The sequence below is a fragment of the Vombatus ursinus genome, unplaced genomic scaffold, assembly GCF_900497805.2.
Source record: "Vombatus ursinus unplaced genomic scaffold, bare-nosed wombat genome assembly UNPS02014809.1, whole genome shotgun sequence".
Lineage (NCBI taxonomy): Eukaryota > Metazoa > Chordata > Mammalia > Diprotodontia > Vombatidae > Vombatus > Vombatus ursinus.
In genome coordinates, this window is record NW_020954587.1 from 13,058,682 (window position 1) to 13,078,789 (window position 20,108).

Sequence of the window (20,108 nt, forward strand, 5' to 3'; positions counted from 1 at the left end):
AATGTTTGGTTAGAAAAGACTGTAATGGAATTAGATTCTCTAACATGGATGAAATGACAAAACGGTAACATAAACAGACATCAACTTTAAAACTTACTTATTAATTCCTTGACTTGGTATTTTTCAATCATTGTTTTCAGGTCTTCTTGGAGCTTAACATCTCCCATAATTATGCTCCACTTATGCAAGAGCATGAGGACGTCCTTGGTAGAAAACACATTTTCATTCACAGTCAGTCGGTCCATTTCCTTGAAGGCTTTTAAAACAGTTTCTCGGTACCTCAGCACAGAGCTTAAAGTACTAAAAAAGTGAGTAAGATGGACAGAATCCAAGGTGGGCCTATAGGAGGACCAAAAAATGACAGAAACTTATTCAAAAGATTCTTCTCTCCAGGTTTAGTTCCTAGTGGTACAAAACAGATGCAAGCTTTGCCAAGCAATGCAGAAAAACCTTGAAGGCCAAGACTCTCGAAGCTTATGTGGATTTCTACTCAAATGACATTAACTATCTTTTGCCTACATGAGCTATAGACTCCTAAAGATGGGAAAGATTGAACGATAGATATGAATTTAATTTCTAAGTAAAAAACAGTACCATAGTGGCCTCCCTACTGTACCCTACTTTTCTTTCTGAAAAACCACCCAAGTTTTCAATGTATCTCTAATCTTTTAAGTTATTATCAAAGAGGACAGAAAACGGACAAGGCTCTGTTGATCATGGATAAACATAGCTTTCTGAACTCTACATGCAATCTCAAATATCCATGTAACACAAACATTTTTGTTTTTAAAAGTAAAAACACCAAAAATTACCTCAATATTTCTAGAATTGACTAAGTCAGTTCTCCTAGCCAATGGTACTTTTTCCAGTCTTTACCTACCATAAATAAGATGGCTACTGAGCAACTTAAACTATGAATACATATACAAAAAAACCCAAACCTTGTTCTTAATTTTTTCAAGAGATCTGTCAGGGTATTGTGATCAACTTGCTATTATGATTTGTATTACTTAGTTAAGTCACAAATTCTAGGTCTTAAGTTCTTTTGTCAACAAAAACAGTGACTGAATGATAATTAATATTTTTCACCTCATCTTATGAGTGTCCAGTGAACATGGACTATTTGAAACAAAACAAAAGCATAAGTGCTACTGCAGACTACAACACAAATACAGATGGATTTGAGGTTTTAAACAAAGCCACACATGATTAATCCCTAACTTGTTATGAAGGGATGAGAACAAAATTTATGATACATCCTTAACTTTATTAGACTGGAATTTTGGCAGACAACTCTGCACATTTACAAAATATTTCTTGGTATCCCTGGCATAGACAGCACCCTAAGCTGGATGGGTCATTGGTCTAACCTAAAACATTTTTAAAAGTACTTTAAGTTCTCACACACCCAGTGGAAACTACATAAGGGAAGAAAATGAAGGCAGGGAGATTTAACAGTCTTCCTGAGGTCACAGGGTGAGCGGACACGTTCATTAGTAGGACAGCCCCAAACATACACTCTGGGGACACTTACCGAAGATATTTCACCAACACAACCAAAACATGGAGGAATTCATTGACAAATTGTAGAGGAAGCAGCTTTGGTGACTGTGGAGCCACAAGCTCACAAGGATGGTCATCTTGTATCTCCATTCTTTTATTCCCCAAGTTGGATACCCACAGAGTATGCAGCAAGGATATAATGTTGGATAGGATCTGGTTTTCCAAAAACCTACAACCAAAGATACACACCTCTCAGTACTCTTTCAAAATTGCTGCCTTCCAACTAAATCTCTCAACTAAAATAAAGATGACTGAACTAGGCTTTAAAAAAAAAACAACTTTGCTATTTTCTAATACAAGTAAGTAAAGCAGCTTAATTTATGCCTTCCATAAATCTAAAACAGCTCGCAGGATGATCTAAAAAGTAACATACTAGACTTAGGACCATAGATTTAGAACTGGACAACATTTCTTTTTAAAAAATGATGTGAAAAATACTTTTAAAAACTCTGAGAAGGTCTAGATAAAGGTTCTGTTACTGACAAATACATGAAGAATTTGTTTCTTATTTCTCTTAAGAGGTTTCTTACCAGATTGTGTCTCAATTAAAAGCCGAAAATGAAGAAAGCACCATTTAAGAGTAAACATAACAAATCAACTCTAGACCATTTAATATCAGTATTTGGTATTTAGAAATACAAAACCCATGTAACAAATAAGCACAGAAAACAAATTCACACATTGGCCCCCAGTAGTACAGGTCTTTGGGTTTATCCAATACTAGGGTTACTAGGTTCATTTGCTTCTTTCAGTATGATACATACTTAATCTGTTGCACTGATGGGCCTGTTTATTCATTTATTTAGTTGTGTATTGTACTTTTAGTAACACCAAGAATATGATTTTAAATTAATTTTTTAAATTAACCTTATAAAAAACATACTGATACAGTAAAATGTTTCTTATCAAAGAAATGAAACTGAAAACTTTGGAAAATATTAATCAATGTTATGCTAGGAATGTTTCATTAGATGTATATGAAGTTGAAAACACAATCAATATGGTACATAAGTTATAAAAGACAGTTTCTGCTTTATTAAAGTGATACATCCTGAATAAATTCTCACTTTTCAGTTTCAGTATATTCTAAAGATAAATGTAACATTTTTCCTGACAATTTATCTACCTCCTTAAAGCAGCCCCTTATGTTTTTGCAATTTATAATACTACATGCTGTTTATTATAAAAATAGCAATAATACCACCTTATATTTGTGTAGTACAGTTTTCAAAACACTTTCACAGACATTTTAGAAATGTGCACCACCAATACATCTGCATGATGTTTGAACATCCCTATTTTTGCCCTCTAAACAGGCAGCATAGTACAGTGGAAAGTATTTAAAGTCAGAAGACTTCTGTTCAAATAGCAGCTTTGCTACTTACTACATATGTGACTCTGGACAAGTACCCTGGCCTCTCTGGATCTCATATTCCTCACCTATAAAATAAGAGGGTGGTGGGACTAGATGGGTGCTGAGCCCTAAATTTAAAATCCTGTAATTTTTCTACTTCTTAAATATTCAGGAACCCAGCAGCGCAAAAGACTCTGCTGCCACTATTGCACAGTAGAAAAGAAAGACTTCCAGGGTACAATCCAGAGTCAGTGCTTGGCTATATAATTTTTTAAACTATTCTCACTCTCTAAGGATCAGAGACTTAGAGCTGGGAGGCACGATTAAAGACGATCTAGTTTAGTCTCTTGTTTTTCAATAAGAAACTGAGACACAGAAAAGCTAAATGGATTAAATGCTAGGTCCTTTTATACTTGGTCACCATCTTTCCTAGTGTATAACTGGTAGATAATGCTATTTTCTAGTCAGGAAAAAATGATATTGCTGACTAGGGAGTATTTCATAAAATTTAAAGTAGGTCATTTAGTATCTTGAAAGGTTTGCTATACTGTTCATCCATTTTTCCCAGTTCTTGTACTTCCAGAATTGTTCTTCCCTTTTCATAATATCAAACAGTGTATATTAAAGATGACATACTCTTTTGTGTAGCCCACACAAAGGGCATTTGTCAATGTCAGTCTATTTCTCATTGTTGCCAAACTGTATATGAATTTTTATTAATCTCCTCCCCAAAGGACAAAATTGAAGTGTTTTTTCTGCTACGAGAGATTAAATGACCAGCTGACAGAATACCCACATCAGTGAAATCATAGATCTACTGAAATAAAGTAAGCTCATTGGATACATAAATGAGCCTTAGAAACCATTTAGTCCAACCTTCTTATTTTACAAATGAGTTGATTCTCTCAAAAATACTAATAATTTATGTGGCTTAATTTTATACCCTATAACTTTACTGAAGGTAAGAGGCTGCTGGGTGGTGCTATGGATAGAGCACTGGGTCTGGAGTCAGGAAGACATGAGCTCAAATTTAGCCTCATATACTTACTAGGTAATTTAATCTATTTGCCCCAGTTTACTTAACAGCAAAATGGGGATTAATAATAACTTCCCAGGGTTGCTATGAGAATCAAATGAGTGCTTTGCAAACTGTAAAGCAGTATATAAAGGTTAGCTATATTATTAGTTTTTTGCTTACTCATTCTTGAGCAGTCAAGTGAGTACACAAAAGCCCTGCTCTTCATGTGGGGGCAGTCTGAGTGACAGAGTTGTGGCCCCTTCACTCAGGGGTTGAATCCTGTGATGATTGGGGACTTACGTCATGTAGTGGCAGGGGAGCACCATTTCCTCCTATTCTGCCATCCTGGTTGGTCTCCATTTAGTATTAATTTAAAGATGGATTCTTTATATCTCCTCACTGTGGGCTCCACTGGCCATTTTCACTCTGAATAGTTGACAGTAGATCATGTTGACACAGTATCATGTCTGAAGGTCAGTCTTGAAGATAAGTTTGAATGTAATTTCTTGAAAAAGTGTTATGTGCTTTTTTCCTATTGTAATTAAGGAATGATTGTGTTGTTCCAAACCAAACTTAATACTTTTTGGCAACATAAAGCTGATGTTCAAGGACCATTATCCTGAAACTTAAAAGTGGTGAACCATCTTTCAGAACAGTACTAATCCACTGCATACATAAAGGAAACTGAAGGGTCTCTTACGGAGCTGGCTGATGAGTCAAGGCCGACACTTGAGCCATTACATGGGCAAAACAGGAAACTAAAATAACACTTTAAAAATTAGAAAGACATCATTTCAGTAATACTAAGTGGTGTTGCGGATTCAATGGAACTTGGTGTTTCAATGACTTCACTCATTCATTTATTTATCTATTCATTCATTCATTTTTTGTGTGAATGGCTAGTTTACCACTGGGTAGAGATACCATATAAGGGATTTCCATTGAGGAATGGGTCTTAGTCTCCGAGGGCACTTCAACTTTGAGAATCTGTGAAAATTCTACTCAACACTAATGAAAGTAGATGAGCCCTCAACGTCTCCTCCCAACATCGACAAACACATAGAAAAGAGAATAGGCACTTACTTTTTACCAACAATATGCAAAATCCAAGTTAAAAGACTATGTTCCTGCACAATTTCAAAGGCAGCTTTTGTAATATGGGCAGCATTCTGGAGAATTTCTAGAATCCAGTTCTGAAAACAAAAAACCAAAAAGTTAAAAGTAACTCCTCAATATAAAAAAAAGGCTTTATTTAACTAAACGATAAACTTTTTAAAAGTATGCTACAGGTGTTAGATGTTTATAGAAAACAAAGTATCTGTAATGAAGAATATCACATGGTACCACACAAATTTTCACTTTAATCACCGGGTCTCAGTTCTAAATCACCACTTATGTTAATACACTCTAGTCCAATCCAATCCAACAACCATTCATTACATGCCTACTGTGTGCAAGGTACAGTGTGGGCATCAAAGATGCAAAGACAAAATAAAAAACAGTCCACCATTAGGAATTAGCACATGTAACATGCAAAATCCAACAAAATCAAGTCACTGATTAATATAGAGTTCAGGATTATGTTTCTAGATCTGTTACCAAGTTAACTAGGCGGTTCCTTTTTCCTTTTCTATGCCTCAGTTTCTTAACCTGTACATACTATTTAAGAGTTTTAGAATTCCTAGACACATATGAGCTCAGGAGCACTGATATAAAAAGCTGAGTGAACTGGATTTGTATAAAAATATTCTGTTCTTTCTTACTTCTGTTAACAATACTCCTTTAGCCTCTACTCAGTCTTACTTACCCAAACCTAGTATCACTTTAGAAACCAAAAGAAAGGTCATGGGTACACATTCCAAGATGTTTAAAAATTTATGCTAGAAGTGAACACCAGAGTACGAGAGTTTTGTCATATGTATTTCTTCCAAGTGTCTGTTGCTATTTAGAACATAAATCTGGACTGAATTCCAGGGGGGACAGATGAACGTATACATTCTCTCTCTTTTTTTTTTTGGTAAGGCAATTGGGGTTAAGTGACTTGCCCAAGGTCACACAGCTAGTACGTGTCAAGTGTTTGGTCTGAGACCGGATTTGAACTCAGGTTCTCCTGACTTCACGGCCAGTGCTCTATCCACTGCGCCACCAAGCTGCCCCGAACGTATACATTCTCTTGATGCCCATGTTAATCTGTCCAAGTCAGTCTGGCATTTGGGGATACCTCAATTCTCTTTGTTTTCTAGGGTCTCACTTGGTAACATACCACTTCTACATGCTAAATCAGAGCTAAGTGGCTTGAGAGTTCCTGAAACAAGAGGTTTAATTACGTACTTAGATGGCGTAATTTATGTTTTCACTACTTAGCCTTAAATAGAATAAGATGACTAAATATGTCTTTCCTCTTGGGGCAAATAAAAGGCCCTTATTAACAAAAGAGTAACACAGCATAAAGGGGCAACAGTACAAAGTGTTTTTTGAGAATACATTTTTAGGGGTGCGCAGGAAAAGGCAAATATTGAACACAAACTGTACTATGCCTACTAAAGAACTCTACTGTAATATAGAAGGCTGTGTAATAAGAAAGGCATTATAAGTATCTTATTTTCCCCACACTAAAAACCAGGTGAAAGGTCATAGGAGTAAACTAGGGAAATATTCACATCCAGGTCAGGATTAGAAGTCATAGTCTTAGCTTTCAGATGACAAACACGAGAATGTACACATACTTTTCTTTCTCAAATAAGCTTTTGTAAAACACCTTACCTGCATTGTTTCATCACACAATGGGCTGTTGAAGAAGGACAGGATGATATGGAAAATCCTCTGAGAGGAATACAAATCATAGCAGTGCGTGTCTCGAATCCCTTGCCTCAGAAGTTCAAATATCCACTCTTGTTCTATTCTATACTATAATCCAAGCAAAAAAGGAACATGTTATCTATGGCAAAATTTTTATTAATTAGATTTTTAAAATGTCTTAGGAGTTTTTTGGATGCCTTTTGTTTTTAAATCACTGTCATTTTCGTCCCTTCTCCAAAACACCAGAATTGAGTCCTCCCTTGTAAAAAGCAAGTCTGTAAAATAATAACAGGAAGTGCTATCTGACAATGGAGATAACGTTCTGCCTGCCCTGGCAGTCCCCAGTCTCTCTGCTGAGAAGAGACGGCTTACACCGCATTATCCGTTCTCTGAGATGATTCCTGGCTATTCAGTTACTTGTAGGTTTCCTTCCTCTTAGCTATCTTTTTATTTACAATGGTTGTGTAGCACAGAGCATGGAGCAGGAGATAGCTGACCTCAGAGTCAAAAAGATACGGGTTCCAGTCTCCCTTCTAACACATCCTGCCTGTGTGAGCCCTGGCCATGTCACTTAATTCCTCAGTGCCGACCAGGAACTCCGCAGATAGGCGCCAATCTGTGTATGCTGTTCATCTGGTCAAAGAATACTATTTCTAAGAAGTGACCAATACTATACCACAGACCTCAATAACTGCACTGATTTCTGATTTTAGGTATCTGTTTTCTTTCAGTGAGAGTCAGTGTGGCACAGTGGATAGAGAGTCAGCCACAAACTCAGGAAGACTTAGTCACTTGGCATCTTAACTGCACTGAGCAACTTACTAATCCCATAAGTTGTACAGTAATTGCTGATAAGCTTTGGTAGAGGAAATTTCCTCCTTGGGAGTTTCCCCATACCAATGAAACCAAATATTCATTTCTTATCTTTAAACCCAATGCAGGTGGGATTTTTGAGCCCAGTGGTAGGTGCTAGGATTACAAAGATAAAATGAAATACATTCTGCCCTTCTCCATCTCATTTTAGATTCCATTCCTTCACGTCAAAACAAAGAACCAAGTCAAACCTTGACTGGGTTAATTCAAAAGGCAAAATGGCAGCTACTAGTAAAGCCTAGTTTATATCTAACTCAGGAATTTTCGTCAGATGCCTGGTGAAAATCTAAATTTCAAAAGTTTTAAAAAAATCAGACCTTCAGAATTAAAGAAATAATTTTCAAGGCTTTTGGTCCTACTTTAAAACTAAAAGGAGGAACAAAATTCCAGTATCAAAGTACTTGTAGATTTGAACATCCCTTAACTCTTACTTTCCACATTTCGATGACCTCAGGCCCAAGCCTTTAGCATTTAGTCCAGAAGCATTTAGTATCCCCATTGTTGTTCAGCTATATTTCCGTGGATCGTACCATATATGGAGTTTTCTTTGCAAAGACACTGGAATGGTTTGTCCTTTCCTTCTTCAGTGGTTTAAGGCAAAGAGAGGTTAAGTGACTTGCCCAGGGTCATGCAGCTAGTAAGTGTCTGAGGCCACATCTGAACACAGGTCTTTCTGACTTCAGGCCCAGAGCTCTATCTACTGAGCCATCTAGCTGGCTCTAGTATCTCCATAGTAGGTGCTTAAATATTACTTGTTGAATTGAATTACCTCTAAGTCAGAGCTGTAGAAAAAGTTATAGAATCCCGGCACCTTGTTCAAGTATAAGTCTTGATGTGACAAAAGGAATTTGTTTATCTTCATGTACATGTGCTCCTCTGGAAATAGATTTAAGCAGTTATTTAAAATGTTAAGTCTCAAAAGCCACACATGGCAAGGTTTTCTTGTTTTCTGCCATGATTAAGAAGCAGAATTTTCTGTATAACATAACATGACTAGTTACATTTCAAAGAATTAAATTGCAATAGAACACACATAATGATAAATAGTACCTAATGTAATTAATGTATTCTCCTCTGATGATACAGATATTTCAGGACATAAAGGTGCTTCTGTATCCTTCAAATTCCTCAAATTTTCATAGTGCTTTTTATAGTTTACAAAGAGCTTTAATACATTATCTCCTTTTCTCCCAAGTTTAGAAATGTTGCACAAAGATTTCCAGTTAATAAAATGCCAGACATAAGACAACTTAACTTTACATTCTCAACAGACTCATTCATGAATCTCAAACCTGATCCTTCACTGTTACAGGCAGAAAGGTTCTCAGATGAGGAAAGATAAAGGTGGCTTACACCAGGCCTTATCAGAAACATAATTTTATCTTTTGTTACACCAATTTCTCACCATATGCATAAAAGCAGTTGCAACATAATAATGTTGCATTTATAATGCTTTAAAGTTTGCAAATAACAGTAATAATACCTCACACTTAATAGGTGCTTTAAAGTTTGGCAAGTACTTTACACACAGTGTTTCATTTCAGTCTCACCATGATGCAATGAAGTAAATGATATGATTATCTCCATTTTATAGATGAGGAAACCGAGACTCAGAGAGGTTAACTGATTTGTCCAGGATCATGGAGCATATGAATATCTAAGGTAGAATTTGAACCTAAGTCTTCTGGATTCCAATGCTCATTGCCTCTAGTTTCCATCGCCCCTCCCTGCTCCAAAGAGCCTGTTAGATCACAGCTACTACACTCCTCCCTCTCTACACTTCTCTACCTCCTCAGCAGCAGACTGGCCCCCAGAGCAAGAAGCCTCTTCCTTATAATCATCCTCCCACAGGTTCCCCACCCCTGTACCATAGGTTCTCAAAGGGGGAAAATGGTCCAATGATAGGCGAAACACACCCACTCCCACAATCAAAGCATGATGCCACCTGCTATCAGTGATCACAAGGAGAGGGAAGTATGGAAGTAATGCAATATCCATCATGTCCATGAATCATATTTTCTTACTTAAAGCCCTACTGCTTTTTAGGTCTGGCACTAAGGACTTTTGCTAAGCAATTTTAAGATTGCAAATCTTAATACTAATTCACATAATCATGAGCCATTGTGATCAGACTTCATTTTTAATTTATATTCCAAACCTAAGTGAATCGGTAATACCTGGTTTCAGAATCTGCAAGGCAGTTTTGGCAATAAAGAGAGTCAAGGTGTAGGTGAATCTGAGGTTCTGTTTTCTGATTCCATTTTGCACTATGTCCAAGAGATAGAGCAGCTTGAAGGAAAAAAAAAAAACACACAAACAGAAATGAATAATAGGGAATGGGATCAAATTGTATACTACAATCAGAATGCAAGCTCTTCTCTAAGACAGAATAAAGCAGAAACTGCCATTTCCTCGGCTATGGGAATAAGATAAGAAATACTGCTGGTGATGGTTCGTCCTTTTCTTCTTCACTACAGATCTAGTCAATCAACTCCATCATGAGTCAAATAAATGTCTAAAGACAGTTCTGTGCCTCAAGAACCCGACTGCTGCCATTTCATCAATAAGAGTAATTTCAGAGCTTTGGTTTTCCCCCATTCTACATTCTCCCACCTTCTCCCTTTCTTAATTTCCCCCATTCTTTTCAATTCTCCCTCTCTACCTCCCTCCTTTCCCTTCCCCCACCCCAATTCTTCCCTTAACATACAAGAACCAAGAGCACAACACAACACTGTAACCTCACATACTCAATTACTGTTGGAGGCCAGTGTCCAGCTGGATGTCACAGCAGTCAAGTTGCTGTGGTGGGGGAGGGGTGAGCAGGGGGGAGAAGAGGAGAACAATTTGACCCTTAAAGCTTTGACCAAAAACACCTTCCCAAACTAAACAGAGATTTGTGGCTCAAAGTCAGTTTTCCAAATCATTCTCCTTTTTGCTCTTTTTCTAAAAAACTTCATTCATCCATAATTTTTTTTTGGTGGAGATTCTGTGAAGAACCAATTCTCTAAATACTACACTTCTATCAGCACCGCTGATCTTACCTGTGGCTGTTCTCGAAATCGAGCCCCTTCCAAATGGGAATAATAGGAAGCTAAGACATAATAAGCTGCTGCTCGCATCTGAGGATCATAACTGCTAAGGGCAGAAACTGTGAGGCCCAGGGCATTGGAATCAACAAATTTGTGACAATCCATGACAAATTCTATAGGAAACAAACAATAAAAACAATGTTAGTGAAGCAATATGGTATAGTAGAAATCTGGTTTCGGAGTCAGTAAGATATGAGTTCAAGTTTTCCCCCTAACATATACTAGCTAAGTGACCCTGGGCAAGTCATTGAACTTCTCAGTGCCCAGGCAACTCAACTCTCTAACACTCTAAGTTTAAAAAAAGTTGCCAATTTTCATTGACAGAGTGAGCATCCTTGCAGAGACTCTCCTAAAACACAAAATCTTAAGTCCCAGACCAAAAAGCAGGGCAATATCTATTACTGAAATTTGCTAGTTTTCTATCAAAAATGTAAATCATTTAGTAGGAACAAAAGTTCCTTGCGGGCAGGATGATTGTCTTTGTAACCCCAGTGTCTGACACAGAGTATATACTTAATGTAAATGTTTATTGTAAAGTGAACTGAATTTAGGAGACAGAAAAATTTTGCTCAATAAAATCTCAGAGTCTCAGACTTTAAGAGATGGAAGGTACCTCACTGGTCATCTAGTCCACTCCACACCCAGAAAAGACTCCTCAGTGTAACTCACCTGACAAGTGGCTATGTGGCTTTTGCTTAAGGACCTACAAAGATGGAGGATCCACTGCCTCCCCAGCAGTGGGGATCTAACTTTTGGTTAGATCTAATTATTGCAGTATTTTCCCTGATGTCAAACCTCAATTTACTTCATTTCAGTTTTCACCCACTGTTCATGAGTCTACCTCCTGTGGCCAAAAAGAATTAATTTAATCTCTTTTCTATAAGGTAGATCTTCAAATACTTGCACTTACTTCTGGACACTCTCAAGCTTAACAATGCTGTTGCTAAACTATGGTACCCAGAACTGACCTCGGTGTTTTAGATGTGGTCTGACCAGGGTAGAGAACAGAGGAATGATCATCTCCTTTTCTCCTAAAAACTATGACTCTAATTAATGCTACTTGCATTGGTTTTTTTGGTCGCCATACCATCCTCCTGATTCATATGGTTGCTTCAAGAGATGGCTAGTTCACCTTCAACTTCTGGTTCACTAAAATCACCAAACCGTTTTTATATACAAGCTGTTGCCTAACCATGACTCCCCCAACCTGGTAGTGGTGAAGTTGATTTTCTGAACACAAATGTAAGACTACACATTTACCTCTAATGAATTTGTCTTCTTATATTCATCCCAATGCTACAGCCTAGAGAATCTTTTTGATCCTGATTTTATCATTCAGTGTGTTAGATACCCCTCTTGGCTTTGTGTCATCAGCAAATCTGATTAGCATTCTGCTTATGCCTTTATCCATCATTGATAAAAATGGACCAAGCACATACCCTGGGAATTTCACTATAGATCTCCTGGCAACCTGAGACTGAACTATTAACAACTCTTAAGAGTCTGGTCATTCAACCCAGTTCTAAATCTATTTCAATGTATTATCACCTGGCCCACTGGTATCTTTTCCATAAGAATAGTATGAGAGACTTTCTCAAAAAATTTGCTAAAATCTAGGCAAATCATATCTGCAGGATTCCTCCACCCACTAGTTTAATAATTCTTCAAAAAAGAAAATAAGGTTAGTCTGTCATGACTTGTTGTGTCTCTGTGTAATTCTTTTTTTTTTTTTTTAGGAGTTCACTAACCATTTCTTTAATAATAAATTCTAGAATTTTCCCATGAATCAGTCAAGCTCCCAGCCCTATAATTTATACATTCTATTCTCTTTCCTTTTATAAAAACCAAGATATTTGCCCTTTTCCAGTCTTGTGGCACTACTCCCATTAGCCACAGTCTTTCATCTCACTGACAGTGGTTCAGCAATAATCTATCTCAGATCTTTCAGTAACTGAGGATATAGTTTGTCTAGGCTAAGTGACCCAGATTCATCAAATTGCAGTTAGGTGCAATGTTATTATCTCTTTTATTTATCTTGAATATTTATTTGTTAGTGAAGTCTTCTGATTATCCTTATGAATGTTGAGGAAATGAGTTGTATGTGTAAAGGAGTTCTCCTTCCCAGAACTAGGAGCCTGACATAAGATTAGCAGAAGAAAAAAGAAGGAAAAGCTGAATTGAAAAGAAGACCTTTTACAGAGTTCAGGGATAGGATTAGCAACGCTTTTTTTTTTAAGTTAAATTAAGCCTATTTCAGAATTATGATTAAATGTTATTTTCAGAAACTATAAATATTACATCTTAAAAATAGTTATGTGACTGCTGTAATAGATACATTTTAGATAAACATACACAGAAGGATGCAGTGTGACAGTATGGTACCACCAAAACAGCAAGACATTGCATATCAGGAGAGAGGGGTTCAAATCCACCTTCTGTCATTTGCTAATTAAATTAGGTTAACCTTGGGCAAGTAAATCATACTACCAAAAAGCCAGAAGATATCTTCACATAAAACTCTTTCAGTCTTTGCTTCCTCATGTGTAAACTTGGATATGAATACTTGTATTATGCAAGCTTTGCTCCTTCAAATTCACTTTACAAAATGCTGGATATAAATTATCTCATTTAGTATTCACAGTAACCTCTGATGGAGATGATAGAAGTAGTCTTATCCCAATATTACAAATGAGGAAACTGAGGAACAAATACACTAAGTGACTTGCCTGACATTAAATTTCAGAGTCGAATTCCAAACTCTGGACTCCCAAACTAGTGTTCTACACCGCAACTTCTCTAATAAAGTAGCCCTCAAATAATGAAAGCTCTAAGTGTGACCACAGAGATGCTCCTATTTCTAACCTGAACTAACTTCCTACTACTTCAGGCACACGTCTTCAGAGAAACCTCAGTTTGCTGAAGATGGATGGCTGTGCTCTTGTCCTTTTTCCCTGGAACACTGGCCCAGAAACAGCCATATATATACCTAGCAATGAGCTTCTCTGAAGTTAGCCAGGCTGGCTCTCAGATAACAGAGTAAAGACCTGGCAACGTATTACATGTAAGACTTCATTTCCAAGGGGGAAAAAAGGATTTCTTTAACTAACTGGGACTATATTTAGTAATCACTGATACTTTCCTATTAACACACATAAATTTTCCATGTGACCCAGAGGAAATTCTGATTCCTTGTTTTATAGCCACCCTGGCACTTCCTAAAAATCTCACTTTAGTAACATTCCCTCCCCTGGGAAATAACTGTCCTTGTGGTGTTCAAAACATGCAAAACACTTGCCAAATAATGAGCTATTTTAAAAAAAGTTAAACACAATCAGTGACATCACATTTGTTTAAAGAACCTTGCAAAGTACAACTGGAGACTTCTGCTGACAGGCTTATCAGCCTGAAGGTTGGATTTAAATGACTCTGACAAGGTCTTTTCTCAGTAAACTGTCATAGTTACAGTCGCAACCATCAGAGTCATGGGATAAGGTAAAAGTTTGGGGGATGGTAAGATTCCAGGAATAAGCCATTTGATGTCTTTGCCATCCTTTTAACAAGACCATAGAAGCAGTGAAATCTGCTCCTGTGACCGCTTCAGTGAGGTAAGGTATGGAGGATTAGACTTGGAAGAGTGAGGCTCTGGGTGAGTCCATCAGCATCACGTCCCTTTGATTTGTGAAAAATAACCCAGAAATTTCAGTCTAGTTCTGTGGAAATAAGAACCCATCACAGAAAAAGCATCAGTCATTATCACTATTAAACAACCCTGGCTGAGCTGTTTCTGGGCCAAGGTTCCAGGGAAAAAGGACAAGAGCAGGCTATCCATCTTCAACAAACTGAGGTTTCTCTGAAGACACGTACCTATGCATGCAGCACCATGAGAACCAGAATCACGAGGAACTGAGCCAAGTCCTTAATGGGAGAAGCCAAACAAGGCTCCCCGGAGGGAGCTGAAAGTACTTAGTCCCAAGTTCCCAAAATCAAATTCCAGAAATGAGAGAAGAATAAACACTCTGGTACAGGGCTATTTAGTCATCAGGACAAAGGCAGAAGTAAATCAAACATATTTTTAGCTTAACAAATTAGACTCAGTTCTTGATACCTTTGACTTCTACAATACTGTTTTGTGACTTTAGACAACTTTGCCACCATATATCTAAATGCTTTATATCCCCAATTAAAATGTTAAGACTGTACATCCATCACTGGTATTGGCATCATTCTCAACCCCCAACTCATTGCCTTGCCACCTTGGACTCTAGCGCTGAACACCAACCCAGAATCAGGCCTCCATGGCTTCCTGGCCATCTCCACCCTGGAAGAGGCTCTTCTTTATATGTTGTCTTCCCTTATTAGAATGAAAGCTTCTTGAAGACAGGGGCTGTCTTGTTACTTGTATTTGTATCTCTAGCACTTAGCAAAATACTTGGCACAGAGTAGGTACTTTATAAATGCCTTTATGTTTTTGCGCCTCTCTCTCTCTCTCTCCAATTATTTTTAAAAGGATTCCTATCAAGGAATTCCTAACCATCAAGAATAGGGTGGTATAGTAGAAAGAGAATGAGACAGGGCATAAATATTAAGAGGCAGAGCTAGGATTGGAATTTGGGTTCTCTGATAATAGGGAGGCTATAGAGGGACTTTCTGCTCAGGTATGCATCATACTACGTGGTTGCTAATGTTCCTTCCAATAAGAATATTCTCTAATTCATGAATCTAATGAAGCAAACTGAACTAGACATAAATAGTAGATACTAGAAAATGGCCTGTAAAGAGAAAGCATTCCTTTACCTGGTCTGGTAAGTTCACTGAAGAGGTGAAGTAGAAAACAGGGATCATAAAGTTCATCGAAATCTACTTTGCTCTTGTCTTTAAATATATCCTGTGCATCCTAAAATAGAAAAAAGCAAAATCAAAATAAAGGTCTTTTCATAATTTTAGCTCATGGCCACCATTTCTGGAGCTGAAACAGGTAAGACTTAAAAAGCATAAAATGCTACCACTATTTTGAAAAAGTACTATTAATATGGTATATATTTCATGGGTATTTCATAGATTGTCAGTTGTCCAGACTGGGTACATAGATGAGTGGATAATTGATAGAGTTCATCCATTAGCATACATACTTTGGACCAGGGTAGTGCTAATAAATGTTTAATAAGCAGCTCTACCAAAAAAAAAAAGTACTCAAGACATACTTTTAAGTTTAATCTGCATTATTAACATTTTCTCAGTCTTTTCTTAAATCTAGACAATCATCAAAATAATACATTAAGCCCTGATTTGTAGTATTTGTAAATTTTCATTAGAAAATTTAACATTTAGCTCTTGTGGGCCAGTTCAAGGTGGCTCAAAGACAACCCTGTTTTGGCCCAGCACTGTAAATGGAAGGAGATCTAGACTTAAACAGAAGTGGGAGAACAGGCTGGAAAGCCCATGGGAAATTACAGAGCTCCACTGATTATGACACAAACCTCTCTCTGAAATGAAGGCCCATATTTTTAATATCAATATTTTACTGGTAGTGTTCTATGGCTGCAAGTCAAGGAATATAATAGTCTCTAATGAAAATTTAGTATGACTCAGAGGGCAATAGCGAAGTACCTGGTGAATATGAGCAGGAAATGTATAACAAAAAAGAACTATGAAGAAGAACTGAAGTGAAGGATAGAATCAAAGAAACATAGATGACAAAAAAAGCGGGCGGGTCGTGTAGTGAGAATGAGGATAACTAGTGAATAGCTCGTGCACTCCTGGATGTCATTCAGTTATCACAGGACAGGTGATAGGCAGCAGTGGATTGGAAAAGCACATCAATGAGACCACAGATTCGTATGAGTATTCTAAAGTGACAAAAAAAAGAGCTTGAGGCTAGAACACAGAGCTGAATTAAAAAAAAATCAGATTTAATGGGGATAAATGAATGTGAAAACTTATGCTCAGGTTCAACAAAACAACTTCACAAATATAGGATGGTGGAGGCAGAGTTAGACTGGAAATGATTCTGAACTTCAATATGAGTTAGCACAGAAAACTTCTGCAAGGAATACATTGGTCTCTTGCAGCAGTAAAAGAAATAAAACCATTAGAATATTTATACTACTACTGATATGATCAAAAGAAGAAACCTCCCCTATCAAAAAGAGGCAGAAACAGCCTTTGAGAACTATACCTCCTTTAGCAGAAGTCTTCGATTCTGCGGGAAGTGAAGAATGGTCTTCATCATCTTCTCTCGATCCAGGAGACACAAAATTTCTCCCACACTTGGTTGCTGCCATAGTGACTTCCCTAGGCTCTTACACGTCTTATGATGTTCCACAGCAGCATGGCCCCACAGCAGCATTCTAAAATTGGGTTATGGAACAGTTGATTCACTGTAGGATCCTCCAGCACAAAGTAAAAATGGCTGATCCTATCTATTGACTGGAGGAATATGAAAAAATCTAGGCATTTTTCTTTCAAAAGTTTTCCTTTTCCTAACAGCTACTCATAACTATTCTTTCAGAACCTTCAGAAACAAACAAAAAATCCAAATCTTTTGTTCCCTACTACCAATTATCTACACTAACTTATTATTTTAGCAGAATATATTCCTGTGTTCAAATGTTTATACTCACTTTCTGGAATCAGCTAACTTATAATAAAACTGTGATTGACAATTCAACTAAAGGCAAAGTGATATCTGCAAAAGAACTCTGGTTTTAAGCTGATATTCTCCCACTGAAACAAATGTGACAACAAACTTAGAAATTCAATCCTAAGAGCACTCAGTCCATTGTCAGTCTCTTTACCTTATAAAAAGAGAATTTATTAATTTCTAATAAATTAACAGCAAGAAGGATTTCATTAAACTTGTGAAACAAAAATCTAGTTTTTCTTTAAATATATTTTCCTTTAAATATATTTGATATATTTATTTAAATAAATTAAATTTTATGTTAAAAAATAAATATATTTAATATATATATTTAAATATATTTTCCTTTCCTTTCTAGCAGAAGAATAGCTATGGAAGGCATTAAACATATATATATAAACACACACACATATATGTGTATATTCTCATAGACACTATCACAATGATTACTTGGCAGCACCAGATTAATCTAATAAATATTCAGCCACATAACTCCTAGTACATAACGTGATAATGGTTTTTTTCCTATTATTTCTGGCTTGTTTCTTTCAAAATAAATCTTCTTCCCCTGACAGGGCAATGCCATTCTACATTTGTTTGTCATGATAGGAACATCATGGACCTGTAATTTCAGGGGTATGGGCAACTCTTCTAATGGCATGGAATATAATATTCTGGAGGGCAAAGGAGATAGGATTACAACCAAGAATCACCCACCCAGCAAAACTGAGTATAATCCTTCAGGGGAAAAAATGGTCATTCAGTGCAATAGAGGACTTTCAAGCATTCTTGATGAAAAGACCAGAGCTGAATAGAAAATTTGACTTTCCAATACAAGACTCTAGTGGAACATGAAGAGGTAAACAGGAAAGAGAAATTATAGGAGATTTATTAAGATTGAACTGTTTACATTCCTGCATGGAAAGATGATATTTGTAACTCATGAGACCTTTGTCAGTATTAGGGTAGTTGGAGGGAAAAAATTATATGTGTGTATATATATATATATATATATGTATATATATATAAATATATATATGTGTGTGTGTGGGTGGGTGGGTAGGTGGGTAGATAGATAGAGGGCACAGGGTGAGTTGAAGATGAAGGGGTCATATCTGGAGAATAAAATTAAGGGGTGAGAGAGGATTATACTAAGAGAAGGAGAAAGGGAGACGTAGAATGGGGTAAATCATCTCACAAAAAAAAAAAAAAAACCCAGAAAAGTAAAGGGAATGGGAAACAGGGGAAGGTGAGAGGGAATGAGTGAACCTTATTCTCACAGGATTTTACCTAAGGAGGGAATAACATACACACTCAATTGGGTATGGAAATCTGTCTTACCCTATAGGAAAATAGGAAGGGAAGGGGACAAGAGAGTAGGGGGATGATAGAGAGGAGGGCAGATTGGGAAAGGGGGTAATCAGAAGCAAATACTTCTGAGGAGGGACATGGTCAAAAGAAAGAATAGAATAAATGGGGGTGTAGGATAGGATTAAGGGAAATAGAATTAGTTTTTCACAGCATGTCTACTATGGAAGTGTTTTGCATAACTGCACATGTATAGCCTATATTGAGTTGCTTGCCTTTTTAATGAGGGTGGGCGGGGAGGGAGGAAGGGAGAAAATTTGGAACTCAAAGTTTTAAAAACACATGTTTAAAAAAAATGTTTTCACATGCAACTGGGAAATAAGAAATACAGGAAATGGGGTACAGAAATCTATCCTGCCCTACAGGAAAATAGAAGGGGAAGGGGATAAGAGAAGGGGGGAAAAATAGAAGGAAAGGCAGACTAGGGGAAGGGGTATTCAGAATGCATGCCATCTTGGGATGGGGGGAGGGGTGAGATGGGGTAAAAATTTGGAACTCAAAATCTTGTGGAAGTAAATGTTGAAAACTAAAAATAAATAAATTTATTAATAAAAAAAAAAAAGAAACTCCCTCTACCAACGTAGGTCAGGATCTTCTTTGCAACTTGAAGTCTTAGAGAAGGGCCGAGAGTACTGAGAGGTCTAGTAATATGCTCAGGATCACAATAAGTATGTGTCAGAAATGGGACTTGAATCCAGGTCTAGGAAGGCTCTGGGGCAGCTCTCTATTCACCATGCCACGGCTGCCTTTCTCTTTACTCTTATTTGCTGCTGCAGTTGTGGAGTCCTTTCAGTCATGTCCAACTCTTCATGACCCCTTTGGGGGTTTTGTTGGCAAAGATACTGGCCTGGTTGGCCATTCCCTTCTCCAGCTCATTTTACAGATGAGAGATAAACAGAGTTAAGTGACTTGTTCAGAGGCACACAGCCAGTAAGTGTCTAAGGCCGCATCTGAACTCAGGAAGATCAGTCTTGCTAACTCCAGGCCCAGCATTCTATCCACTGCACCACCTAGTTGCTCTTATTCTTGTTTAAGGTTCTTTAATCTTTACCTTGTCATTAAGTGTTCTGACCTACATAGAACAATTAAAATAGTTCTTTCTTAAACTCAATAAAAACAATTTCTAATTTGTTCTTTTTTTCTCCAGTAAAATACTGAGTTCACCATTACAGTACAGTGAAAGTACAACTGAAATGTTATCCATCCCAAAACAATTCGAGAGGCTGACTCATGGGGAAGGATTTTTTTGCTATTTTGTTTGTTTTTTTTTTCCAGCAGATCCTTAGACTGGACATAACTTTGTACACTGATAATATTTTAAAACAAACTTTTCCTCATAGAGAATTCTGAAATTACTCATTAGTGTACAAGTAACAATCATCCCTCCCCATACCCCTAACCTAT

At 37.1% G+C, this 20,108-nt stretch overlaps 1 protein-coding gene across 2 annotated transcripts in view; it reads right to left on the minus strand.

Annotated features, from left to right (window-relative positions):
- URB1 (URB1 ribosome biogenesis homolog) overlaps positions 1–20,108 on the minus strand; it is a 105,017-nt gene that overhangs the window by 7,294 nt on the left and 77,615 nt on the right. For both annotated transcript variants that reach the window (XM_027875485.1, XM_027875486.1), the window contains 9 exons: positions 16,872–17,043; positions 15,491–15,590; positions 10,649–10,809; positions 9,785–9,896; positions 8,377–8,483; positions 6,699–6,842; positions 5,019–5,128; positions 1,535–1,732; positions 98–339 (listed from right to left, as the gene is read on the minus strand). In XM_027875485.1, the coding sequence (XP_027731286.1) occupies positions 98–339; positions 1,535–1,732; positions 5,019–5,128; positions 6,699–6,842; positions 8,377–8,483; positions 9,785–9,896; positions 10,649–10,809; positions 15,491–15,590; positions 16,872–17,043 (1,346 nt within the window). The remainder of the gene's footprint in view (positions 1–97; positions 340–1,534; positions 1,733–5,018; positions 5,129–6,698; positions 6,843–8,376; positions 8,484–9,784; positions 9,897–10,648; positions 10,810–15,490; positions 15,591–16,871; positions 17,044–20,108) is intronic.